Source organism: Clarias gariepinus, chromosome 4, assembly GCF_024256425.1.
Source record: "Clarias gariepinus isolate MV-2021 ecotype Netherlands chromosome 4, CGAR_prim_01v2, whole genome shotgun sequence".
Classification (NCBI taxonomy): Eukaryota; Metazoa; Chordata; class Actinopteri; order Siluriformes; family Clariidae; genus Clarias; species Clarias gariepinus.
This window is the reverse complement of record NC_071103.1, coordinates 1,182,921-1,210,000: the sequence shown is the minus strand read 5'-3', so window position 1 is coordinate 1,210,000 and position 27,080 is coordinate 1,182,921. Positions and strand designations below refer to the sequence as shown.

The window sequence follows — 27,080 nt, the reverse complement described above, 5'->3', positions numbered from 1 at the left end:
CAGTACAGTATTAATGTGGTGGCTACGGTGAGTCGCGCTGCCTCAATGCGTTTATTCAGAACTGAAATACAATCATTACTCCGTGTTACCTTAAATTACAGTAACTAAGGCTTCCTCCATTCATAAATAAACTAATACCATAAAAATATGTATATATTTAATAACATTTATAATCCATATTATTTTAACAATTTAGTGTGTATTGGCAACAATAAAAAAATAAAAAGGTAGGATATGGGGGGAAAGATTTTTGATTTTTTTTTGCAACAGTTTATTCTTGTCTTATTTATTTTATAATTTTAATATATATATATATATATATATATATATATATATAATTTTTAACAATAGTTTATTTAACATTAACAGGTTTATTCATGATAAAGTTCATGTGTATTTAATTTATTTAGCATAAGGATTTGGTATATAGAACAAAAAAATTCTCCCCAAAACTAAAAGCTCAGTAATCAGATTTGGAAATAAAAAGAAAGAATAAAGCCCGTATTTACTAAGCGTCTCAGAATAACACCTACAGTAGGAATCACACTCAAAGTGCATTTACTTAAATGAACATATTCCGAGCACAGAGTAGGGCAGTAACAGTTAGTTTTGAAGCATGCTATTCTTATTTTCAGCAGGGAGTCTAGGGAAGGGTGCCGTCAGTGTTTATTCCACGAAGAAGCTTACACATTATAGTGTGTGTTGTAGTTTTTACTGGGTTTTGTAGCAAAATGGTAAAAAATCAGGGTCAGTTGTGTGAGAGCTTCACGCACACAGACATGACATTATTTTAATCAGACTGCTCCGATCACAAGCTGTGTAGGACCGTCATCATCTGATCAACATGATTTTAAAATTCAGTTCAATTCAATTTTATTTCTATAGCGATTTTGGCAATAATCATTGTAGCAAAGCAGCTTTGCACAATAAAAAAAAACTATGAAAATGTGTATGAATCTGAATGATCAGTTTGTTCCTGATGAACGAGCCGAGGGCGACGGTGCTGAGGAAGTGGTGAAGTGCTGCAAACAATCAGGGGTGTCAAAAGTATTTACATTCATTACTTGTGTAGAAATATAGATACTAGGGTTTAAAAAGACTTCTTTAGAAGTTGAAGTATCAACTCAAGCTTTTTACTCCAGTAAAAGTGTAAAAGTACTGGTTTCAAAACTACTTAAAGTATAAAAGTAAAAGTAACGCGAGGGGGAAAAGCATTAAGGATAAAAGCTTAGGCTGTGCCACGGGCCTATATACTGCACTAACACCTCATTTTTGTTGTATTTTTCAACTGCCATATTGATTTGGGATTCTGTATATGGCAATTGAAAAAGAATGTATTTTAGTACAATGCAAATACATTAAAGAACCATATATGTGTACTACTGAGCATTAACATGTTTCATGGAGAAGAAGATATGATAACTAGTTGCCTATAAGTATTTTAATGGTGCAAAAAGTCAAACTTCAGAGGCGTGTCATCGGTAACCTTTATTGGAATGTAAATGTACATCCAAGCTTAGCTGCAGGAATCTGTGAGGGCAACATACAGGAAAATTAGTGCACCCAGGGCAGGCTTAGTAACAATTACCCTTGTGTGGTTGTCTACAATAAACATTAGTGCTGTCAGAGTGAAGGATTAATCCAAGTGATTCATCAAAATTTATATATATAATCATTCCTGTTCCCTTCCTGGTGCTGTTCCCTTCCTCGCTGGTGCTTGGTTGTGACATTTTGCTCAAATCTTGAGTCTCTATCACGGACATCTTCGTCTACTTATCACAACCTTACCAACTGAAAATACTATTTTATTCAAACGTCCTTGCTGGAGTGTGTGACGTGACGTCATGTGCAGGTGCGATGGATCGCGTACCAACCAATAGGGTGTCGGAATGGTATGTTTATACTTCTCATCCAACCACAATCAAATTCACTCCATCTGGATGGCGCGATTTATCCAGATGTTTTTTTGTTTGTTTGTTTTTTGAATGACGAGCTGAAATAAAATAGGAGTAACGAGGCTATGTTTAAAGTGTAAGGAGTAGAAGTAAAAAGTGGACTAAAAGTAAGGTAAGGAAGTATTTGTACTTCGTTACTTGACACCTCTGCAAATAATAAGGAATTTCAATATATATATATATACTCAAGAGAAACCAGCGTACAGAATCAGTCATCTGCGGAGACGGCATGTGAAATGTTAATGAACCAGTTAAATACCAGATGTGATCTGTCACAGAAAGTATTCCATTTTTGTCCAAATGTATCTTTTATGAGCTCCATGTCACTCAGTGTTACTAAAACGTCTCTCCTGCACGTCTCGGCCTGATCGCCGTTTTCTCACTACTCCTTACCAGTTAGGACACCTCCGGAGCTCTCCTACATTTTAGTAGTTATAGGAGAGGTTTCCTATTTTAAGAATGCTGATTAATTGCTCCTACTCCCTTTCCTAAAAGTGGGACCAAAATTGCGTCACTAAGAATTTTTGGCCACTTAGGAGCGATTTCCTACTCTGAGACAATACGGGCCCAGAACAAAAATATTAAAAATGTTTTTATTAGCAGGTAACTTACAGTAGTTAAGCCAGCATGCATTAACACAATGAAAGAGTTTTCAGTGCTGTAGGTGTTTCGTCTCCATGGTGACTGTGTTTACTCTACGGCTACCCAACACTAAAGATAACGTAGCATAATGTTAGCAGAACCAGTTTCTTTGTTTTCTTTTAATTTTAACAAGGTCATTACATTGTGTGTGTGTGTGTGTGTGTGTTTCTGTGAGTGTTTGAGAGAGAGAGAGAGAGAGAGAGAGAGAGAGAGGCAATTTTTTACCCCAGGGACACATACACACAAAGCCTTGCAAAAGTATTTACACCTCAAGGTGCACATTATAGGATTTAAAATGATAAATCGTTTAGAAAAGTTTTTACAAATAAATATCTTAGAAAAGTGCTTAATTACAGCTGCAGATCTTTTGCGTGTCTCTAACAGATTTCTAGAGAGTGACATTTTCACCCATTACTCTTATTTGCAAAATTGTTTTGTCAGATCAAATAAAAAGCGTCTGTGAACAGCAATTGCCATAGATTCTCAATTGGACTTACAGTAGCTCTGGACTTTGACTCAGTCGTTCTAACACCTGAATATGTTTTGGTCTAAACCTATTTGGCTGTATGTTTAGGGGTGAAGCTCCACCCCAGTCTCAAGTCTCTTGCTCTTGATTCTAACAGGTTTTCCTCCTGTATTTGGCTCCATCCATCTTCCCATCACCAGCGTCCCTGTCCCAGCTAAAGAAAAGCGTCCCACAACATGATGCTGCCACCATGTTGAACAATTAACTCTTAACACTAAAGATCAACATGTTTCCTGATCAAATAAAACTTGTTTGATTGGCGAGTGTGTAACACATGTGTAAACATGACAAATGTTTGTTTGTTTGTTTGTTTGTTTGTTACAGATATTTGCCTTCTTCGTGACCGTGTGCTACGGCTGCAGCCTGTTCATGGGCTTTAAGAGATGGAGGAAGTGAGGACGAAACTGTGCTGCCATGCTGATGCTCCCTGATCACAAGTTTACTCCAAGTGTGTTATTATTAACCACACACACACACACACACACACACACACACACACACACACACACAAGGATTCTGTTAATTTAATATGGAAGTGTGTTTAGATTTAACCACAAGATCGGGTTTAGTTGTGTAAAGATAAGATTTGTTCTATGTTACTTTAGAAACAATTCTATCACAAGTGTTACACGTTCTTCAAAAAAACAATGTGCACTTAGAACACAGCTTTAGGTAAAAGTTTGCACCCCTTACAATTTCATTAATAAAAAATAAAAAAAACTGCAAATCTAGTTTGTAAAATAAATAAACTAATAAAAAAATAAACTTGGCTGCATCTTGTAACAAGATAAGAACCTAAAGCAACATCATCTTATTAAAATCAAAATGATTATTATTATTTCTTTACATTTATATTATTAAGGGGTGTGCAAACTTTTAAAGCGGTATTTAATTTATTTTTCTTTTAATATCTAAACTTATGCAACTTACATATTTGTTACTTGTTATAATGAAGGAACGAGTTTTTATTTTGAGATAAATTGCATTTCTTTGCTAAGGGTGTGCAAACTTTTGCACTCACACCCATAATACTTAATTATTATTTCATTTTTTAAGATAACTTTACTGTCTTGTTTAAGTTTCTAAGCCTAATCTAATCTTCCTGACAATAACTTATTATTATTACATATTATTATTATTATTATTATTATTATTATTATTATTATTACTGTTATTATTACTGTTATTATTATAATTACTGTTATTATTATTATTATTACTGTTATTATTATTATTATTACTGTTATTATTATTATTATTAATAACAACAAAAATAAAATGAAAACATTTTTTACAAATGCATATTTGTTTATACTTTGTTAATTTTTTTTTTATAGATGTTTTTATTTCTTAAATCAGATTTAGAATTGCATACTGGGAAGTGGTTATGTTCTATGGGTATCTATGGGTGCACCCTTATGTATTCTACTAAACATGATGATAATGAGAAGGAGAAGGTTTTTAATTATTTTTTATTATTATTGTACTTAAAGCATTCATTCAGTGTTGAGACTTTTTTTTAGGTGAAATCTAGTTTGAACTTTTTTTAGTTTTAAAGATTATAAAGCCATAATGTAACTAAAACCTGCTTAAACTGCATTAAAGATGCAGATTTACATTAGCTTTATTGTGGATTATTTTTTTATAAAAAAAAAATTATCCCCCAGATGTATCTAGTTTTATTTTGTAGTTGAACAGAACAGCTCAATTTTCCTGACTAAACATTTTTTATCTTAATGTGGGAGATTTATAAAAGCAGGACTGCCAGCGAAATACTGCTAGCAGAAGTTTATTTTAAAAACATTGACTAAAAGTAAGTGGTCTAGGAATGCGCACCTGAGGTACACCACAAAAACCAAAACCTTTTTTTATTATTATATTAAGCAAAATTAGAATAATAACCTGACCAATATGTTAAATGTGAGTACAAGAAATGATGTTATTAATAAACCAATTATTTTTTCCATTTTACCCTCATGGAGAAATCAAGATTTTAACTTGAATGGACTGCTGAGATATAAATAAAGAAAATGTTTTTGTTTTTTTTAAACGCTTGAAGCCAAGCAGTTTTTTTGTTTCCCAAAGACGAAGGAAGAACTCCACTTTATTAAGACTGATGGCTTTTCCTCCACAAGGAGACATAGGCTTTTTTTACAGAACAAATTTTGGCAGTTTTTATGTAGCTCTAAAGACACTGGATCTGGAACCATTATTGTTATTTGAAACAAAGCCAGCTGTAGGAGACACAAGAACAGGAGGACGAGGGAACAGAGAAATATGATATGCAGCTAAATACAAACCAGATGAACCAGAAAAAGCAAAAACATGTTCTTTTTTGTCATTTATTTAAAATGCACCCTAGATTTTGTCATTTTTAGGTAATTTGATGAGATTGTTCATGAATTTTTGTTTAAAAAAGTGACAAAAGAAAAAACAGAGTCCAGATGATGTACCCAACTGCTTAATAACTTTTTCACCAATTTATCCCAGTGGAGATAATTCAGTCATATCCATGCTAATAGCTGCTTCCTGTCACTGGAGTTCAGTCCAGCCATTCACACTTTATCTCATTGTCCAGTCTAACCTATGTCCAGTCCATCCTGTGTCTAGTTTAACCAGTGTCCAGTATATCCCATGTCCAGTTTAAACAGTGCCCAGTCTTATATTTGTCCACATTACCCAGTGTCCAGTCTCATTAAGATTTTGCCCCAAGTTTATACCTTGAGGAAAATATCATCATATTTAAGCAAATAGTTTTTATTTAGGAGCGGTACGGTGGTGTAGTGGTTAGCACAGTCGCCTTGCACCTCCAGACTCAATTCCTGTCTCTACGTATGTGCAAGGAGTTTGGATGTTCTCCCTGTGCTTGGTGGGTTTCCTTTCACAGTGCAAAGATAATCCCCAAAATTGCCTAGAGTGTGTGTATGTGCGTGTGCCCTGTGATGAATTGGCACCCTACCCCACCTCGTGCCTTAAGCCTCCTGGGATAGGCTTCAGGTTCCCGCGACCCTGAATACAGGATAAAGCGATATAGACAATGAGTGGGTTTTTATTTATGTATCTTTTGCTATTGTTAAAGAATGTAATCAGGTGTTTTGCTTAGTCATATTTGTTAATAAACTGAACACAGGTGAAACACTACCAACAGCTGAGAGTACAGATCAGTAGGTGTGTCTGAAACACTGTCAGAACAGGAGAAACCCAAATAGGAATGTTTTCTTGAAGTTATTAAGCATCTTGCTAAAATCCCAAAGGTTAAACTTTGCTATTCCACCAAGAATATATGGCTCTTTATCTTCACCGCTTAAGATATTCCACAGGAGCCAATTAGGATGCTTCTGTTTTAGAATTTATTAGTGCCACCATAGCTTTGGCAGTTCTCGTAATTGTCTAAGGACACAAACCTGATCACTTTCTTCTGCACAGATCTTGAGTCGTGAAATTTAAAAAACAGGAATGTGCCCTGATACTGCCATGGGTTAAGTTCATGTACCATATCCTGCTGTGAGTACATTTCTGTTTTACATCCATTGGTTTTGGCTTGGCTCTCATTGTTCATGCAGAGAGCCTTCACTAAAATAAAGACTGGACCACCATCTCGTACTGTATATCTTTGCAAATGGTTCAGAACAGCCAAGAACATCAGAATGCTTTTAGGCCGATGCTGAATTATGTAGCAGGTTGGCACCAAAACGCGATTGGGATACCCACAATAAATCTGAATGCCACTTCTCCCATTTTTCATCACAGCAGCAAAAACTGACTGAAAACCAAACAGGAAAAGAGCTGTAAATCCTAACCGCGTTTCCAAACCGCATTTTCTCAGAGCGCTGGAACGTTTCTGAGCTGTTCCTTGGAGAGCAGCACATTCCAACCTCGTCCATACAGAGGAGAATGACAAGAATGAATGCGAAGGCTTTTGGAGTTCATGTGCAACATTCCGTGTGCTGGTGTTACTGTGATCCACAGTCCAGTGCCTTCAGAAAGCTTCTCATACTTACCCTTTATCAATATTCAGGAGGAGCATCTGGCCAAAAGGACATTTTCCCCCAAATGAATTCAGCAAGAGAATTCTCCTTGTAGAAATATATTTTGGTATATCTCCTTCAGATCCTTTTGGCAGCCTTGATGTTCAGGACGTCAGGGTTCTGCACACCCTCCAGTCATGGATGGTCAGTCCTTGAGATCTTCTTGGCTAGGCTGATCACCTGCTGCAGAACCTTCAAGTAATGATCAGAGCTCCTGAACCACACAATGATGATACACCAGGTCAGTACGGTCTCCACTGAGCACCTGTAGTATATTTGCTTCATAAATTCAGCTGGTTTTGTTTCTGCATAAACGTTAGGAACATCTTAAAGGCAAAAAAACACCAGGTGGTCCCAGGTTCTAGAAATTCCTGTGTCATACTGAGGTCCCGGTCCACAGCCATTTAAGACATGGAGATATTTTTAACAAAATGCCAGATGCTGAAGATCTGCCTTCAGAAGCTTGGTTCTGATTCAGTGTCAGGGGCTGTAAAGACGATGCTGGGAATCGTGTCAAATTTTAAAGATTGACTCAATTTGCATCTGAATAGTAGATTAGCCATGTGGCTATCTGTACCTGCGTGTTCAGAGCCAACCCCCCAGGCGTTGCATAACCACACCCCAATCCTATTTGCATCCATTTCCATTAACTTTGACTGTCACATGGTCAAAAGCTTTTGATTTGGTAAAGACTCCATTCATCTATAAACTTTAGTTTATCACTACAGCCTCTGTGTATGTGCATGTCACTAACAGCACACAGAATATCTCCCAACCCCAACCCTCATTTTCTTTTTCTTTTTTTTTTTTTTGTGTAGATGATACAGGTGTAAACACCCAATAGCTGCCCCCCCCCCCGCCTCTTACAAGCGTGCAAATACAAGCTGCGAATAGAATATATAAAATTTCCTCTAAAATTCCTGCAAATATTAATACAGTTCACGCTGTTATCTTTCGCATCGCTAAACTTTGAATGGAATATTGACACGTTCCTGCCCCGTTGCTATAGCAGTCTGGATATGGAGGCGAAAAAACGAGGGCTGTGTGAACACTCGGTCTAAAAACAGTATTACAGCTTACACACACACACACACACACACACACACACACACACTCATACACACACAAAATTACAAATCTGTCTTTCATCCATTTATTCCAAATTTTGACAAAAACAGGAAGCAGAGAGATCTTTTATTTCCTTTTTTTTCCCTCAAAACACAAACACACACAAATTGTTCTGGTATAAACAAGACCTTAATGCTCTCAGCTTTTTCTATCATTTTTGTATAAAATGGAAATAACTAGTGACCAACAGGGGGCGGAATTGGAGACTTAAACATAAAAATCCTAAAAATCCTGAATTATGTTGTAAAAGTGGCATGACTGGAACTGGAACTGTATACAGATGTTGTGTTAAAGATGTTTGTTTGGAGCGACGACAGTGATGTATCTGCTAATTCAACCATCTGACCTCAAATCAGTATAAAGAAAAGCTCAAACATTTAACAATTTTGTCCCAAATCACCCGTGTGACTAACCGCATTATTGTTATGTTTAATATAGACGTATATTTGGAGAACATTTATCTAGTTTTCCTTTTAATTGCCTGATTTTTATTTCTCTTTCTTTCTTTCTTTCTTTCTTTCTTTCTTTATTTATTTATGTAACACAGTGCTTTGTTACTTTGGGTTATCTAACACATTCACCTCATTTCTGGTTCCTGTATAAATAAGATCGAAGATTCTGCAGTAAACCAATACTCTATCACATTATTTGTGGTCTTTAACCGCCCACTTGATTAGAATAACATGCTGTCGGTTTTGTAAATTCCTAGTCAGTTAAAAAATAAAAATCAGAAACAAGTTATTTTGTTTTCGCAGTTTGGATATAGCTCGGGGACATTATACCTGGATTAAGACAAAAACCTGACTCTTGTGGTTTACATTAACTCATGCTAAGGGAATTAAAATGTGATTCCAGAGAAGAATTCTTTAACAAGACGTTACAAACAACCTCATAACAACCAAGCCTGTCCTGATGTGACTTCACAGCGGATGTCAAAAACACGGCCTGTTAAAGCGTTTCTGTAGCACCGGCCAGCGTACGGACCCTTTACACTCTGATCAGCGGCAAACAAAATTCCTCACTCTGAACACATAATGGAAAGAGAAGTGTGTGTGTCGCCGGGTTAGCCAGCGGTGACCGAGTCCTCCAGGATCTCACTCCATTTCCTTCCAGAGTTACGCTCAGCTCAAAGCTTTCCATCGTTATTCACCGTCTCCGAGCTCTTTAGAACCTGGAGCTTCTCTACTGAAGGGTAAACATCTGCTCTACACAACCGGCACGTCACCCCGCACAGCGCTGAGGAATAAAATCTGACCTTCCAAGATTCCTTTTAAAACAATCGCTATTGTTTTAGATGTTTTTTTTGTTTGTTTTAATCAGCATGTTTTCATTACCCACAATGCCATTCGACTACCTGCTGATGGAGCTGTGATACTGTATGAGTGTATCAGCTGTTACTTTATCTTCTTCAGCTGTTACTTTAAAGCAATGTATAGAGATAATATATATAGAAAGCAATATTAAATGTCTCATTAAATGTCTGAAATCATTATTGAGAGTTATTATTGTTCTTGTGGTTTGTGTTTCTAATGATTTGTATATTTATGATTTGATAACATATAAGAATCATAAGGACATTTTTTATATTGTATATGACTAGCAGAACCCATGTTTGCTTTTGAATATTCTCTTCATTAGTGACGTCTTCAGTATACTGAGCTAAAGACGACATTTAAACATTTAAACCAATAAATTATCATAGGTTAGTCATTTCTGTTTACTAGTTAGTAGTAAATAACTGACATTTTTTTGGTTGAGGCAGTTTGTAAAATTAGTTTTTTAGAGCAGACTAAGTCTGTTTAGGATTCCTTATTTAACCTTTATTTTCTAAAGGTATTAATTATAATAATCCAATAATACCATTTAAAGATCTTTGAGTAATGGTTGTATAAGAAATGTTCATCCCAGAGCATTTAGTACATTTTAACACGTAATTATAAGGCAAAATTTATCTTATTAATAAAAAAATAAAACAATAAAAATAAAATTGCAGAAAAACATCTCTTTCTTACACCTCATTAGAAATTCGAAGGTTCTATAAGTGTAGATGAGTATGTACAGTAGATTGTACACTTTTAATCTAAAGAATCTGTTTAAAGATTCGTTCACTAATGTGACCAAAAGACTCAAACTGGAAACTGAGTATAATTATGAATATGATATTAATAACAATCTACAGAGCACCTGCACCTGGGCACATCTTTTCATCTCTACTAATTTAATTTTTTGCAATACTTAGGAAATCAAGTGAACAACTTAGTGACAAAAACCACAAAAACAATGTAACTGGCATGACTTTTCTGTAGCACGCTAGACTATATTAATCCTGTGTGTGTGTGTGTGTGTGTGTGTGTGTGTGTGTGTGGTCGGTCTTCTGCTACCAGGAGACGTGTGTGTAAGGATTAGAGCAGCTTTACTGCTGTATAAATTACGGCCCTGGACCTGATTCACGGCTCGTCAAATAGTTTCACGCTTAAAGCTGAGAAATGTTGAACAGCACAGGCGTGTGTTTGCTCTGCTAACAGCTCGGCCGTCTGTTTGTTCTTTCTTTTGGTTTCTGATTTGTAACGGGCCTTTAGTGAGCCGTCAATCAAGTGAGACTGCGCAGGATTCGTAGCGTACAAGACCAGCGTGATTTCCCTGTTCAGCTTCTCATGAATAGACATCAGGTGGCAAATATTTAGTAATGAAAATGATATAATAATACTATAGTAATAAATATAGTAATATTTAATAAACAATCTGTGTGTATACTGTATATATTGTGTGAATGTGTAAAGTATAAAGTTTCGTATAAAAAAATCATCATGGAACTTTATAATGATTTTATTAATTAAAGAACAACAGCACACTTTTCATTCCTTTATTTTTAAATGCTTTCTTCTGGTTCTCTTTTATATTACATTACAAACAATGCAAGCTTTTTGAGTTACTGAGAAAACCCAAAGAACTCTAAACTCATCTGTCCTGAAGATAAATGTTGCATCTTTTACCTCTAACACAGGAGACTCCTTCCAATAACACAATTACACAGATTATATCTCCTTACGGAAAATATTAGCTAATGATTTTATCTGTTTATTATCAGCGGAGCGGGCGCCTGCAGATGAGCCGTTACTATGGAAACACATGAGCACGTTATACAAATGTGTACTAATTATTATAATTATATAAATACTTGTATATTTTTTGTGTTTATTTTTATTTTTGTAATCTGTTTCAATTCAAGCGACATTATTAATGTGCATCTGGACTTTTGTGTGCACCCACTACTGCCTACAGACTACGTGTGTATTGTGTGTGTGTGTGTGTGTGTGTGTGTGTGTGTATACAAGGTCAAGAGGTTCTGCGTGGCAGTAAAATGTAACGTTTATACATTACTCTCCAATCAGCTGGTTGGGAACCCTGGTAAGCCCCTCCCACCTTCCCCTTCGTACTTTACTCGTCCTTTTTGCGAGTGAGTGTATAAATTGTTGAGCCGAGACCGGCGGACTTTAGGAGGCCACGACACAGCCTGAAGATGTTCATCGATCATTTCTTGAAGAGAGATGTTTCTCTGTTCATCTGTGCACAGGTGATTGTCTTTATCAATAAAAGATAATGCATGAACTGTTTAATTTGTACTGTCCACTCTGTGCAAAAGTTCATAAACTCTTTAAGTTTAGGTCAAATTTGGATTTAGAGAGAATAATAAAATGAAATAAGCAATATGATAGTGTTTTGGCAACGTGACTGTCTTGGACATTTTTCTTTTTTTTAATTTAACATATGGTCACAGTTTATCTTGTTTGAGAATGTTTTCAACTTTCCTTGACTAGAATAAGACTGAATAAGTAATTAGCAACCTAATGAGAAAAATTCAAATAGATCACCCAAAGCCGGTTGAAAGGGTGTGTAAACTATCGAGAATTTTAATAAAAAGCAACATCTGACTTGAGGTTTCAGTTATACTAATGACAGAGTGATGCTGCTGCAATATTACTGTGATTCTTTATTTTTTTTAAATAAAGACTAATGTTAGTATTAGCGGTAAAACTTTGCATCTAACCTACAGAGAATTAGCCATGTTAGCTAGCAGCGTTTTTTCTGTTTAATTCAGTGATATACTGTATAAAATGTTCTTGGTTAGTAACTTTAAACGTTTGTAATAATTACTAAAACCTTTAGAAGTCAGAGAAATGAAATATCATCAGTGTGCTAGCTGGTGTTCCACACACTCATTTCAGTTTTAAGTATTTAGTACTGTATTTATTACACTCTCTGTGAAGGTGTTAGATGTTCCTTGCTAAGCTCTGCTTTCTCCGTGCAGGTTCTGTTATTCTGTGCAGTAATGTGTGCGAGACAGAAAGGAGAACCGTGTTCACACTCGGAGCCATGCCACAAGGGGCTGCGCTGTCGCTACATGGGAGGCGTCAGGAACAGGACCGGAGTGTGTTCAGGTGAGTGTGGGCTTCTGGCTAGTCCGGGCTTTCGTTTAGAGTTTGGAGTGAGTACGGGTTTGAGGTTTGATTTATGTCTTGGTTTAAGATGCGGTTACGATTGCTTTGTGGGTTAAAGTTTAGTTTGGGGGTTAGTTTGGAATCAGGTTCAGAGTTTGGTTTAGAGTGTGGTTTGGGGGTACTTTTGGGTTTTACATAGATTTTAGTTTGGGTTTAAGTCAGGGGTAGAGTTTGTCATTAAAGTTTTATTTAAGGTTTGGTTTAGCTTCTAGTTTACAGACAGGATTAGAGTTTGTTTTGGAGTCAGGTTCAAAGTTTGATTTAGGGACTGGTTTGACTTGTGGTTTGGTTTTAAAATAGTTACATTTGCTTTGTGGTTTTATTTGGGTTTGGTTGAGAGTTTGGGTTTGGGTTGATTTGAAATGAGGTTTAGATTTTGGTTGGTATGTTGTCAGGTTTAAAGTTTAGTTCAGAGATTTATTTAGGGTTTAATTTAATGTTTGTGTTTTTTTTATTATTTAATTTGTGATTACATCTAGAGTTTGTTTACATCTAGAGTTTGCATTTGAAAGCAAGTTTGGAGTTGTGTTTGGAGTTTGGTTTGGCCCAGTATGTGGGGTTGCTTGTGAGTTTGACTTGTGATTTAAGGTACTGGTTGGCTTAAAGTTTGGTTTGGGAAAGTAAGGTTTGTTTTGTTTTGGGTTTAATTAAGAGTTTGGTTTGGGAATTAATTAGAAATTTAGATTTTGATTGGTCAGGTTTGAAGTTATTTAAAGAGTTTAAATTAATTTAATTAAATTTATTATTTGTTTTGGAACTTTTAAATAATTTGATTTAGAAGCACATCTACAGTAGAGTGTTTGGAGGTTCAATTGGGTCAGAGGTTAAGATTTTGGTTCGGCTTTGAGTTTGATTTGAAATCACATTTGAAGTTTGGCTTGGTGTTTGGTTTGGGGATATTTTAGGGGTTTGATTAAACATTTGGTTTGTTGTTTGGTTGGGGGATTTGGGTTAGGGTTTGGCTTGAGGTTTCAGTTGAAATCGGGTTTGGTGTTAGATTGTGGGTCAAATTGGATTAAATTGGAAGTGATTTGAGAACTTGTCCAGGTTTCAATGGTATGTCCATATTCTAAGCAGCTCCTGATGAAGAGTCCTGTGTTATGGGAAACTCTGTGTACCACCATGGCGAGACCTTCTTCCCGAGCTGCAGTTACCAGTGTGTGTGTCACAGTGGGCAGATCAGTTGCGTCCCCCGCTGTAACCTGGACGTGATGCTTCCGGGCCCAGACTGTCCGCTGCCACGTAAAGTGCAAGTTCCAGGAGAATGCTGTGAAAAATGGGTGTGCGATGCAAAGGCCGAGGTCAGTGTGCTGGGCGGCTTCGCCATGGCAGGTGAGTTTCTGGTCTTTTTAATGAGGATGCTTAACTAGTAATCATTTTAATCTACTCAGATGGTTTTATGTAGATAACTGGTTCGAAGGTACTTTACTGTGTGTTGTTGTGAATTTTAGCATACAGACAAGAGGAGACGTTGGGCTTCGATCCCAGCACAGAGTGCATGGAGCACAAGACAGAGTGGAGCGCGTGTTCCCGTTCCTGCGGAATGGGCGTGTCCACACGGGTGACCAATCAGAACCATCGCTGTGAGTTGGTAAAACAGAACCGCTTGTGTATCGTGCGTCCCTGCCAAGCCCTCGAAGAGCAAGCAAACCCTCAGGTACGAAACACAGAAAATACGATACTTTTAAATTATTCCATTTTGGTTGATGGAAACGTTACTTATTAATGACTATTGTTGGTGTCTCAGTGAAATACTGTCATTTGACCTAAAATTTAATTGCTAATGGATTTATCTGGAGTTTTAGTTCACATCACAGTTTAACAGCTTTATATTTATTGACTTTTTTTCCAACACAGGAAGTCGGAACGTGTCTCAGGATGACGCAAAGCCCCAAACCCGTCCACTTCACCTTCAGGAACTGCTCAAGCATGCAGACGTTTCGTCCTCGTTTCTGCGGCCAGTGTTCAGATGGACGCTGCTGCACACCGCATGGCACCAAAACAACACCTGTGAGGTTCCGCTGCCCGAATGGGACCACGCTCAGGCGACTGGTCATGTTCATCCGTACCTGTTCGTGCCACCGTAACTGCCCAGCGGAGGATGTGGTACCACGACTTGGACCTGAGATCGGCTACTCCGCCATCCTCGCACGCTAAACTAGAGTCAAAAACAAACCGCAAACATGGAGATACTCGTACTCCCTCGACCGAGCCTAAGTCAGGCAGGAGCGATTACCTGTGGGGGGTTTTATCAAAAATAAATAAAAAATTTCAATGAAAACAGCTGATAATCAATTAACTCTTTAAATCCCGTGATGGTCACAGCACCACAATCGGTCTTGACTTTTGTATTTCTCACTAGATAAAGATATTTCTGTGTTAGAGACTTATGTTGCATTAATCTCAATTAATCAGAGCTTAATTATATTTAAGAAATTAATTGTCAGTCCACTCACAGCATCACAGTTTCATTTATTCTAAATATAAAGCTGAATTTAAAGCTACCCGACAAATGTTTTATTTTATTTATTTACAGTTTTTAAGGCAGAAGGAAAAAAATCTGAATTAATCATAGGTTTGTATCTGTCTGTATTATTATTATTTTTAAATTATCAGTTAACTTTATTACCCAAAAAAAAGTGCAGAATAAAAGATAAGATTATGGAGGAGGGAGTTTATAAAATAAGTGAGATGCTTTAGCTGTAGAAGTTTCTCTAAAACCAAAAATGCAAACTACTGTTCTAAAGAGTAATAGTAAAACCTAATAGTACAGAAGAGGACTTAAGGGCACTTTAGATGATCAAAGCATCATCAGACACGTAACTCAGTGAGATTATTCTACGACTCTTTATAGCTGCTTTAATGTACAGTACAGTAAGTGAGAACAGGAACAAACCTGGTACACAGACTCAGGCTAACAAGCACCAGTTATAAGTGAATCAATTGTAATTGTAATTGTATGCATGGGGGGACGGTGTCTCAAAACACTTCAACTCTTAAACCATGAGGCGTGTCACACATTCCTCTGGTGTCTGAGTGTACGAGAGTGTGTGTATAAGGACGACCTCTCCCAGGACCCGGCGTCCTAAAGGAGCACCAGGAGCGTCACGACCAAGTGCGTGTAGTGTGTCAAAGGTTAAAGGTCACTCTCATAGTGGAGTGAAAGTTTGCCGAGTCTTATTTTTTCTTTTTTTTTAAGTTGATGTTCATTTAAAAACTAAATATATCGGCTAATAATGTGTGTCTGTTAGTAAATGGATCGCTTTGTATCGCTGTCACTATTCACGTTATAATAAACTTTTTTACGTATAAATGATGTATTTCTGATGGAAGTCTTTTACATGAATTAACATTTAGTTATCATATATAAACAATGATACAAAGGAAGACTGAGCAACACACACACACACACACACACACACACACACACAACATTGCACAATAATCCGTATATGAATAAATAAATGATTTTATCGCAATGAAAATTCAGTGTGTTTAGTTTTACAGTTTATGAAGAAGGTTCAGAGAGCACAGAACATTAAACCGTACTCAAGGGAAGTCGTTTCTTAGCTGTAAATCTTCTCAAAATGCCTCAAAACCTTTAATATAATTCAACACTGTCATGATCGGGGTGTTGTGGCAGGTGTTGAACGCCGTGGGCGGAAGGAGCAGGCATAGAGGCAGAGGGGTGGTGTAACCAAAAAAAGAGTCTTTTTAATGATAGTTAAACAAAGTATAAATAAAGATACCACCAAAGAAACAAACAAACTTAAATGATACTTAACTGTGTGCTAACAGGAGCTCTCTGGCAAGACACAGACAAGGGGAGAGACATAACACGCCCTGCGGCGAGACACCTAACACGCCCTGCGGCGAGACACCTAACACGCCCTGCGGCGAGACACATAACACGCCCTGCGGCGAGACACATAACACGCCCTGCGGCGAGACACATAACACGCCCTGCGGCGAGACACATAACAGGGGGACAAACACAACAGGACATAAACGAGGTGTGGAGCTGAAACGAGACACTAGGGAGAACAGGAGACACTAGAGACACTGGAGACACTGGAGACACTAGAGACACTGGAGACACTGGAGACACTGGAGACACTGGAGACACTGGAGACACTGGAGACACTGGAGACACTGGAGACACTGGAGAGGACAGGAGACACGTAACGACGAGACGAGAGACCAAGAGAGGGACAGGACAAGGGCTAAAGACATGGCAATCAGCTAGGCATGGCTTCTAGCTAAACATGGTTAAGCATTGCTTAACCATGGCAGTTAGCTACACATACACCTAGCTAAGCATGTCTTCAGCCCCAACATGCACTAAGCTATACTTACCTACTAGCTTAACCACACTAGGGAATAGGGGCACAGAAACATAGACAAAGACTACCCAGTGGCTAGGCGAGGCAGCCCTCCAAGGCTAAGCGAGGCAGCACTCACAAGCTAGTCGTTACTCCGAAGCCCGGAGGGACCGCACTCTAAACCTAGGCACACTGGGACGCTAGGGGGAGAGGAAACACAGACAAGGGATACCCAGTGGCTAGGCTAGGGGACCCTCAAAGGCTAGGCTAGGGGACCATCAAAGGCTAGGCTAGGGGACCATCATATGCTAGGCTAGGGGACCATCATAGGCTAGGCTAGGGGACCATCAAAGGCTAGGCTAGGGGACCATCATAGGCTAGGCTAGGGGACCATCAAAGACTAAGCTAGGGGACCAGCAAAGGCTAGGCTCAGGACACATCAAAGGCTAGGCTGAGGACGCATCAAAGGCTAGGCTCAGGACACATCAAAGGCTAGGTTCAGGACACATCAAAGGCTAGGCTGAGGACACATCAAAGGCTAGGCTAGGGGACACCTACAGGCTAGGCTCACTGGGCAACTCGGGGGAGAGGAAACACAGGATAGCTAGAGACACAGAAGGGCTATGGCTAGAAGCATGCTAGTACTGTAACTGTACTATAAACTCAACATAGCATTTAGCTAATCATGCTCCTAGCCACACATACACCTAACTGCTTACCTGCTCTAGCTAACCACAGGAACACAGGAGGACAGGACCGAATCAGCTCCACTAACACAGACACACAAAACATACACAGAGACATTGCCAATAAGAGAGCCCAAGTTAACACAACTAAAATCAAAATACAAATTAAACAAATAAAAACAAACCAAAATGCCCACATAACTGACAGTGGTTATACCCAAAAATGCTCGACCCAGTTTCCCAGTCTAAACAGCTATTTATAGATTGGATGATGGCTACCTCGGTTCAGGTGTGCACCGCATCACCTGACCGAGGTGCCTGCTGGGAAACTGAGTCGGCCAACAAAAACTACAAACTAAAAACAGTGACCTCTAGTGGAGGACCCTTACAGTACCCCCCCCCTTAAACCGCTCCTCCGGAGCGCTATTGGTGGTCCCAGGGCACTTCCCTGGTGTCCCTTCACCCGACCCCGACGGGCTAGCTCCCCTAGTCAACTGTGTGGCGGAGGCAGCACCGGATCGCTGTTGTAGGCCGGGCGGAGGGGGCAGCACTGTATTGCTCTGAGAAGTAGAGCCCCTGAAGACAGTGCTGTGTTGTCCCCCAATCCGGGCGGCCGATGCAGTACTGGCTTTTCCTCCGCCGTGCAGCGGTGGGTGCCCGACATCGAAGCCGGGTGCTGGACGCTGTGCTGGGGTGTCGCTCCGAAGGCGGTGAGCCTTGAATAAGGGCTACTGGACGAAGGTGGGGGCCTCCACATGAGGCCTGCTGGTGTTGCTGGGACCTCCTCGAGGCGCTCGGCGGCTGCTGCTGCTGGGACCTCCTCGAGGCGCTCGGCGGCTGCTGCTGCTGGGACCTCCTCGAGGCGCTCGGCGGCTGCTGCAGCGGTGGCCTCCCCGTGAGGCGCGAAGCGTGCTGCAGCGGTGGCCTCCCCGTGAGGCGCGAAGCGTGCTGCAGCGGTGGCCTCCCCGTGAGGCTCGAAGCGTGCTGCAGCGGTGGCCTCCCCGTGAGGCTCGAAGCGTGCTGCAGCGGTGGCCTCCCCGTGAGGCTCGAAGCGTGCTGCAGCGGTGGCCTCCCCGTGAGGCTCGAAGCGTGCTGCAGCGGTGGCCTCCCCGTGAGGCTCGAAGCGTGCTGCAGCGGTGGCCTCCCCGTGAGGCTCGAAGCGTGCTGCAGCGGTGGCCTCCCCGTGAGGCTCGAAGCGTGCTGCAGCAGTGGCCTCCACGTGAGGCCTGAAGGGTGCTGCAGCTGTGGCCTCCACGTGAGGCCTGAAGGGTGCTGCAGCTGTGGCCTCCACGTGAGGCCTGAAGGGTGCTGCAGCTGTGGCCTCCACGTGAGGCCTGAAGGGTGCTGCAGCTGTGGCCTCCACGTGAGGCCTGAAGGGTGCTGCAGCTGTGGCCTCCACGTGAGGCCTGAAGGGTGCTGCAGCTGTGGCCTCCACTTGAGGCCTGAAAGGTGCTGCAGCTGTGGCCTCCACGTGAGGCCTGAAAGGTGCTGCAGCTGTGGCCTCCCCGTGAGGCCTGAAGGGTGCTGCAGCTGTGGCCTCCACGTGAGGCTGCCGCTTTAGTCCCAGCCCCCTCTGCTATGCCTTGGTGGTCGAGCATTCTGTCATGATCGGGGTGTTGTGGCAGGTGTTGAACGCCGTGGGCGGAAGGAGCAGGCATAGAGGCAGAGGGGTGGTGTAACCAAAAAAAAGAGTCTTTTTAATGATAGTTAAACAAAGTATAAATAAAGATACCACCAAAGAAACAAACAAACTTAAATGATACTTAACTGTGTGCTAACAGGAGCTCTCTGGCAAGACACAGACAAGGGGAGAGACATAACACGCCCTGCGGCGAGACACCTAACACGCCCTGCGGCGAGACACCTAACACGCCCTGCGGCGAGACACCTAACACGCCCTGCGGCGAGACACCTAACACGCCCTGCGGCGAGACACCTAACACGCCCTGCGGCGAGACACCTAACACGCCCTGCGGCGAGACACATAACACGCCCTGCGGCGAGACACATAACACGCCCTGCGGCGAGACACATAACACGCCCTGCGGCGAGACACATAACAGGGGGACAAACACAACAGGACATAAACGAGGTGTGGAGCTGAAACGAGACACTAGGGAGAACAGGAGACACTGGAGACACTGGAGACACTGGAGACACTGGAGACACTGGAGACACTGGAGACACTGGAGAGGACAGGAGACACGTAACGACGAGACGAGAGACCAAGAGAGGGACAGGACAAGGGCTAAAGACATGGCAATCAGCTAGGCATGGCTTCTAGCTAAACATGGTTAAGCATTGCTTAACCATGGCAGTTAGCTACACATACACCTAGCTAAGCATGTCTTCAGCCCCAACATGCACTAAGCTATACTTACCTACTAGCTTAACCACACTAGGGAATAGGGGCACAGAAACATAGACAAAGACTACCCAGTGGCTAGGCGAGGCAGCCCTCCAAGGCTAAGCGAGGCAGCACTCACAAGCTAGTCGTTACTCCGAAGCCCGGAGGGACCGCACTCTAAACCTAGGCACACTGGGACGCTAGGGGGAGAGGAAACACAGACAAGGGATACCCAGTGGCTAGGCTAGGGGACCCTCAAAGGCTAGGCTAGGGGACCATCAAAGGCTAGGCTAGGGGACCATCATATGCTAGGCTAGGGGACCATCATAGGCTAGGCTAGGGGACCATCAAAGGCTAGGCTAGGGGACCATCATAGGCTAGGCTAGGGGACCATCAAAGACTAAGCTAGGGGACCAGCAAAGGCTAGGCTCAGGACACATCAAAGGCTAGGCTGAGGACGCATCAAAGGCTAGGCTCAGGACACATCAAAGGCTAGGTTCAGGACACATCAAAGGCTAGGCTGAGGACACATCAAAGGCTAGGCTAGGGGACACCTACAGGCTAGGCTCACTGGGCAACTCGGGGGAGAGGAAACACAGGATAGCTAGAGACACAGAAGGGCTATGGCTAGAAGCATGCTAGTACTGTAACTGTACTATAAACTCAACATAGCATTTAGCTAATCATGCTCCTAGCCACACATACACCTAACTGCTTACCTGCTCTAGCTAACCACAGGAACACAGGAGGACAGGACCGAATCAGCTCCACTAACACAGACACACAAAACATACACAGAGACATTGCCAATAAGAGAGCCCAAGTTAACACAACTAAAATCAAAATACAAATTAAACAAATAAAAACAAACCAAAATGCCCACATAACTGACAGTGGTTATACCCAAAAATGCTCGACCCAGTTTCCCAGTCTAAACAGCTATTTATAGATTGGATGATGGCTACCTCGGTTCAGGTGTGCACCGCATCACCTGACCGAGGTGCCTGCTGGGAAACTGAGTCGGCCAACAAAAACTACAAACTAAAAACAGTGACCTCTAGTGGAGGACCCTTACAAACACAAATAATTTCACTGTTTTTTTTTTTTTTGTTGTTGCTTTACAGAGTCAATGCAGAATGATTCTGGTGTTTCTTTACAAACTTTTTTTTACACGAAATCAAAATATATAAAAATATATATTTTTATTTTGTATTATTAGTTTAATCCAAGAATTGAATTTATTTTCCTCTGTAATCATGCAGCAAAAGGAAATGGCAATACTATTCCTGTATTTTGTTTAAAACAATCCAATACATACGTATTTTTTTTTTTGTCCATAAACACATCAGAAGTCAAATTTCACATAATATTTAGTTTAAAGGGATACATTTTACCATCTAAAATCCAGTTCAAAAGGTTAACAAATGCATTATGTTTAACGCTTAAAACTAAATGTATAGATACGTATCAATTTAAATGTACCATTTGGTATAATGTGAAGCTCCTGAGGTCATTACAGGGCAGGTGATGACTGGGTGATGGTGTACACCTGTCGGTGGTTAGTCCAGAGGTTATTTAAGCGTCTGGATACTTCCCAGCAGTTTGTTGCTAATGCTAATCAGAGCTGTGTAATGGGCTGAGAATATACGTGCTGAGGGTTTTGGAGGGGAAAAGCTCTTCTATTAATGACTCTGTTATCTGTAGCATGATTAGTGGAGAAATTATCTCATCTCTGCTTAGTAAAGTAAAAAACTGTACTTGTGCTGTTTAGTGTGTTGGATTTTTATTTCCAGAATATTAAAGCCTACAAAAATACTCTTGTGATTGTACAGTAGTTTGAACAGGAGTCTTCACAAGATGGCGACACTGCTGTATTTTTGGTGTTAGTGTTTAAACCTGAAATGTCTGAATCACTTCCCTCCTGTCTGAAATGTGTATATACTGTAGGATCTATTTTAGGAGAACACACTAGTTACACGGAGGATGAGAAGCTAAACAGTGCCTTATGTTCTCTGTTCATTTGTTACGTCCCAGGTCTAAGGTCCAGGAGCAACATAAATAATAAATCTTTACAACAAATTTACATGGTCTTTTGTTCTCTCTTTTTTTTTTTTAAACAGGAAGCTCTCAGGCTTCAGGGTTGGGCCAAGGCCAAAATAATAAACAAAACTATTCACCCTTACTCCTCCCACAAAACTTAATATACTAAAAAGAAAAAAGCCAAAACCAAAAACACAGGGGCTAAACCAACCCCCTAACTGCCAGAACCAAAAACAGGAGAAAACGAGTTTGTTAAAGAAAATGGCACCCAGCCCCTACAGCTTCCCAAGTACACACATACACAGTAACAAAAGATATATTTACAACTAGTGTTTACAACTAGGAGACCTCCAGCCACGCTAACAAAGAAAAGAAAGAAACAATTAAAAGGGAAACTAGCACCGCACAAGAAATAGTTAACCCTGGCGCGACACAACAGTTTATCGTTTTTAGCTTCAATATAGCTCGGCACATAAGACCACCAACAACAAGGTCCAAGGATGACCAACCACGGAACACGTAACAGCACGTCCAATTAGGGCGGGGCCACCTTTCAAAAAGGGAAAGCAAAGGAGAGAGAGAGAGAGAGAGAGAGCGCCCACACGCTGCAACAAGCAGCCATGCATGCAACACATACATGCCATCGTAACACCCCCACCCATAAAAGTCAAAATCCCATTTTGACAAAAACAACATAGACACACATTTTTATTTTTATGACCTAGAAAGAGCGTCAGCTAAAATATTTTCAGTACCCTTCTTGTGGCGTATGTCAAGAATTAAAACTTTGGACCACTAAAGACCAGCGCATCAGCCTCTGATTCGAGTTCGCCATTCGCAGGAGGAAGACTAAGGGGTGGAGTGTATAAACTATTACAGGTAGGGAACTAACACCAATGTCACATCTGAGCCACCTCAGTCCTGAAGAGTAAGATCTGGCTCACCTGACTACTGAGCCGTCGCTTTGTCTCCCCCTAGTGTGTCTGCGTGCGTATTGTTCTTCATTAACTTTGTTTAACACTAGATCAAGTTCGCCTGTGTCTACCCTGTCTGTGTCCCTATTAATTTCGGTCGAACCCGTATCACTTCGTCTGTTCTCCGTTGTGCACTCTTCTGTGTTATGTGTTTCACCCGAATGTTTGTGTATTCTTCTACCCAGGACTGAGAGGAGTCTGCAGGCGTGAGCACATTTGCTTTACAAAGGAAACCTTCTTCAAGGTCAAGTTCAAGGCTTGAACCAAGAGTCAGCGCTGCGTTCGACACAGAGGCTACGGAACCAGTTCGTTTGGTGTGGTCTAGTTAGCTCTATTAGCCGCCTGCAGACCCAGCCTGGGGAAGTAACCCCAGAGCTTTTTTTTGTGTGTTTGTTTTCGTGGACATTTAATTTAAGAATAAAGCCTTGTTTTCTTTATAACCCTGCATCTACGTTTACCTCTTCAGTGCCAAGCCATGACAACCGACATAGACCTCAAATTGTTGAAGGGCAAGGAGTAACGCTAAGACCTCCTTTTCAATGTCGCTGTAACGCTGCTGTGTTTTAGAATTTTTTTTTGAAAAGTAACACAGGGTGGTTCTGCTTCCTGCTTCAGCTTCTTGTAGTAAAACTGCACCTCCGCCTAATGCGTTAGCATCCACCTCTAGCCTAAATGGTTTGGAAAAATCAGGGGCGGAGAGAACTGGGGCACTACACAAGAGGTCTTTGGCAGCATTAAAAAGATTATCGCATTCACGACTCCAAACAAAAGCTTTGGACAGACTTAATAAGTCTGTTAAGGTAGTATCCAACCATGCCCAGAAAGCGGCGCTGCTCTCTTTTTGACTTGGGAATGGAAAAATTCCTAATTGCCTCCACTTTAGCATTAACAGGACGCATCTGGCCCTGGCCAACCTGCTTACCCAAGTAAGTGACCACAGCTTTCCCAAATTCACATTTTTTTAGGTTCACTGTTAAAGACGCTTTTTCCAAACGAGTAAACACTTGATGTAGAGAGTTTAAGTGATTACTCAATGAACTAGAATAAACAACCACATCATCAAGATATGCCTCGCAATTTTTCACACCAGATAACACTTTTTGCACTAACCTTTAAAAAGTAGCTGGAGCGTTTCATATACCAAAGGCCATAACGGTGTATTGTAGAAAATTATCTGGCGTCATACAGTAAATGCGGAGATATCTGACGCACGCTGTGTAAGTGGCACCTGCCAGTACCCTTTTAATAAATCCAATTTTATCACAAAGGATGAGGCACCAACACAATCAACACAGTCCACAGTCCAGAAGAAAACGAACCACAGCAAGGTACACAGATGTCCAAAGCGTCACTGACTCTCCCTCTACCTGTTAAAGTGACAAGAGAAGCCATGTTCTCTGGGAGACGAAGGCTTTAATATGACACATTGTTTTATGTAATTATTTCACACATGATCATTTAGTTTATAAAATAATGATACACTCTAAAAATGATTCTGTGGCCTTGTAAATTTCACAGTAATACACAGGTTATGTTGTGTTATGTATCTCTAAAAGTCACATGATTGTTTGAGTTAGACAAATCAAAATAAATGCCTAAAAAAATAACAACTATTAATTTTGTCTTAAATTTACACTATATTTTAAGTTTATTTTTACAAAAATAAATTAGCATTTGACTAACTGAATTATATTTTTAACATGCACTTGATATTTTTGATACATTTAAATAAAAATATCTGGTAATGGAGTAATTATACTGATTAGTTTCAAGAACTACAATTATCACTCATTCCAACTCAATATTCTTTATGTTTAACAACAAAAACTTAAATAATTGAGTAAATTGCCCTGTGCAAGTGCTCATGGGAAGTCTGGTGTAACATCAGAGACAAGAAGGCTGTGAGGATGTGAGAATGGACATGAAGCACCTGGAACATTCTGGAACATTCCTTACAAATCCTGGTGAGTAAACAGCTAACACAAGTTACTGTAATAATGACTCTGTCTGCCTGCACACACAACTTTATAGGGTGTGAGTTACTGTTCTGAATCCTGTCACAGCCGAGCTCCAGAGCTAACGATAGCTAGCAACAGGCCAGTCCTGGGGTTCAGTGTGAATTTACTTGTTTGTTCCAACCACCAAACTGCTCAGCTAAATCGCGGTTAAAATCTGGTGTAAAAGGAGAGATTTAACACAGAGCAGCAGCGCGTGCATGTCCGGGTATATACAGTATATTAACCTCATATCTCATACAGTAAGTGGTGTGTCGTACTGTAGCTGAGCAGGTTCTCTTCCTCTGGCACGGGAAAAATGTAAACGCTTTTTTACTGGACAATCCTCTGATGGTGCTCTATACTGTATCTTCACTGTATCTATACTGTATCTTCACTCCACAACATGAGGCTTTATCACATGTATACGTTTTAAACAAAAAAACTGAAGTTTTTCTAGATGTTTTGGTCTTTTGTCCAAACAGAAAGTGGCTTTATGTCAGTAAAACCAGGGCCTTTGGAACACCCCTTTTTCAGAGAAACATGGTATCTAATTCCATTAAATGTTTTTTGCCATTTAAGAACGTTTGCATCCCTGTACTGTATCCCCTGAGTTCGAGAACCATTTTTTTCAGGCTTCTAAATTTTCTTCTGGGAACAAAACGTGGTAGTAAAGCCCTACCACTGCTCCTGCTTGACTGGTCACTATGAATAATGTTTTGGCAAAATTGGCCAGATAATCACACATCATCAATTTCCAAACTTAAACTGTTTCAGTTCTCTTTCCTGTTAGTCCTAGGTAGTCGAAGCCTTCTCAGAGTGTCTCTTCTCAGATTAAGTTTTCTGTTATAAATTTGACCAATCCCGTGTTAGTAGCAGTATTTATCTACTTTTATTAGTATATATAAAATGATTTGGATAGAATGGCGAATTCACCATGAGCAAGATGATGACATTTCCGGCACAGCAGATTGGACAAAGCGTTTCTGAAGAACACGACCATTTATAAACATTTTGCTCTGATAACCAAAGGCTGGAGAGAGTGAGGAACATGCTAGCCTTTAGAAAGAGGATATCTGCAGCTGGACGCTAGCCTGACGCACAATGATGTCGACTTCCATGTTAATAGCAGCAGTTTGTCTCCATCTGTGCAGCTTGTACAGTATGTTAAGTTTAGAAGAAGCTGTTTCTTTTTCCTTCTATATTCCCAGATACTGGAGTTGAGTAAAGATGTAGTCCTTCAACAGATGAACCTTTCACCTTTCTGCTCATGGAGAGCTCTGATTGGATAATTCACTCCCCTACACACTCTCACTGACCTACATGTTGATGCTAATAAAAAACATGAGCATGTTCTTACGATTTTTAAAGTTCCTATTTTGTTTTTATTTTGTGTCACACAAATTTTATTTTACAAAGCTCTGAAAAGTTGTGTGATGAGTAAAACTGTACAGTATTATTTATCATTTACACAAATGCCAAGTAAAAAAACACAAACCGGCAACATAAGGATGAATGTCTTGTCCCAGACAGTAATGTTTATAATTTGGTTCTTGTTTTAGAGTGATTTGCTGCTCAAGGTTCTCCAGGAGAGCATGAAGCTGCTGAGAAAGAGAAAGTTTCTGGACCTTCCTGACTCCTCACGTTTTCTGCACTGTCTGAGCTAAATACCACAAAGAGGAAATAAGCTCTGTTTGTTATTGTTGTTGAATGTGGTCTATTTGTATGTAGGGTGAGGTGTCTAATATTAACTTCCTAACAGAATGATTTTCATGAAAAACTACTTACTACTCAAGAGCTGTTTAGGACCAATATTATGTAATTTTGAAGCCTTCAGTTATTTCTAATTGTGTTGTGAGGATGCGGTCAAGCGTCGCTCTGTAGAGAAAAGTCAGTCTAGTAAGTGGGGACGAGTGGTCATAGAGGCGACTGCACGTTC

The 27,080-nt window shown here is 40.4% G+C and overlaps 2 protein-coding genes across 2 annotated transcripts in view; both read left to right on the top strand.

Moving 5' to 3' along the window:
- Positions 1 to 4,261, top strand: part of mal2 (mal, T cell differentiation protein 2) — an 8,702-nt gene extending 4,441 nt beyond the window's left edge. The window contains exons 3-4 of the mRNA XM_053494296.1: positions 1 to 27; positions 3,448 to 4,261. The exon at positions 1 to 27 is cut by the window's left edge and continues 150 nt beyond it. Of these exons, the coding sequence (XP_053350271.1) occupies positions 1 to 27; positions 3,448 to 3,519 (99 nt within the window). The 3' untranslated portion in view covers positions 3,520 to 4,261. The remainder of the gene's footprint in view (positions 28 to 3,447) is intronic.
- A 7,529-nt stretch (positions 4,262 to 11,790) lies between these two features.
- Positions 11,791 to 15,933, top strand: LOC128520191 (CCN family member 3-like). Its single transcript, XM_053494298.1, has 5 exons — positions 11,791 to 11,853; positions 12,589 to 12,718; positions 13,856 to 14,110; positions 14,230 to 14,435; positions 14,636 to 15,933. Exons 1-5 carry the CDS (start codon positions 11,800 to 11,802, stop codon positions 14,933 to 14,935), a joined length of 945 nt encoding a protein of 314 aa, XP_053350273.1. The 5' UTR covers positions 11,791 to 11,799; the 3' UTR covers positions 14,936 to 15,933.
- Positions 15,934 to 27,080: the final 11,147 nt, after the last annotated feature.

Excerpts from the sequence above, each read along its gene's own strand:
- LOC128520191 (XM_053494298.1), top strand. The coding sequence starts at position 11,800 with ATGTTCATCGATCATTTCTTGAAGAGAGATGTTTCTCTGTTCATCTGT. Across the intron at positions 11,854-12,588 it reads CTCTGTTCATCTGTGCACAG|GTTCTGTTATTCTGTGCAGT; the intron begins GTGATTGTCTTT and ends TTCTCCGTGCAG. Across the intron at positions 14,111-14,229 it reads GGGCGGCTTCGCCATGGCAG|CATACAGACAAGAGGAGACG; the intron begins GTGAGTTTCTGG and ends TGTGAATTTTAG.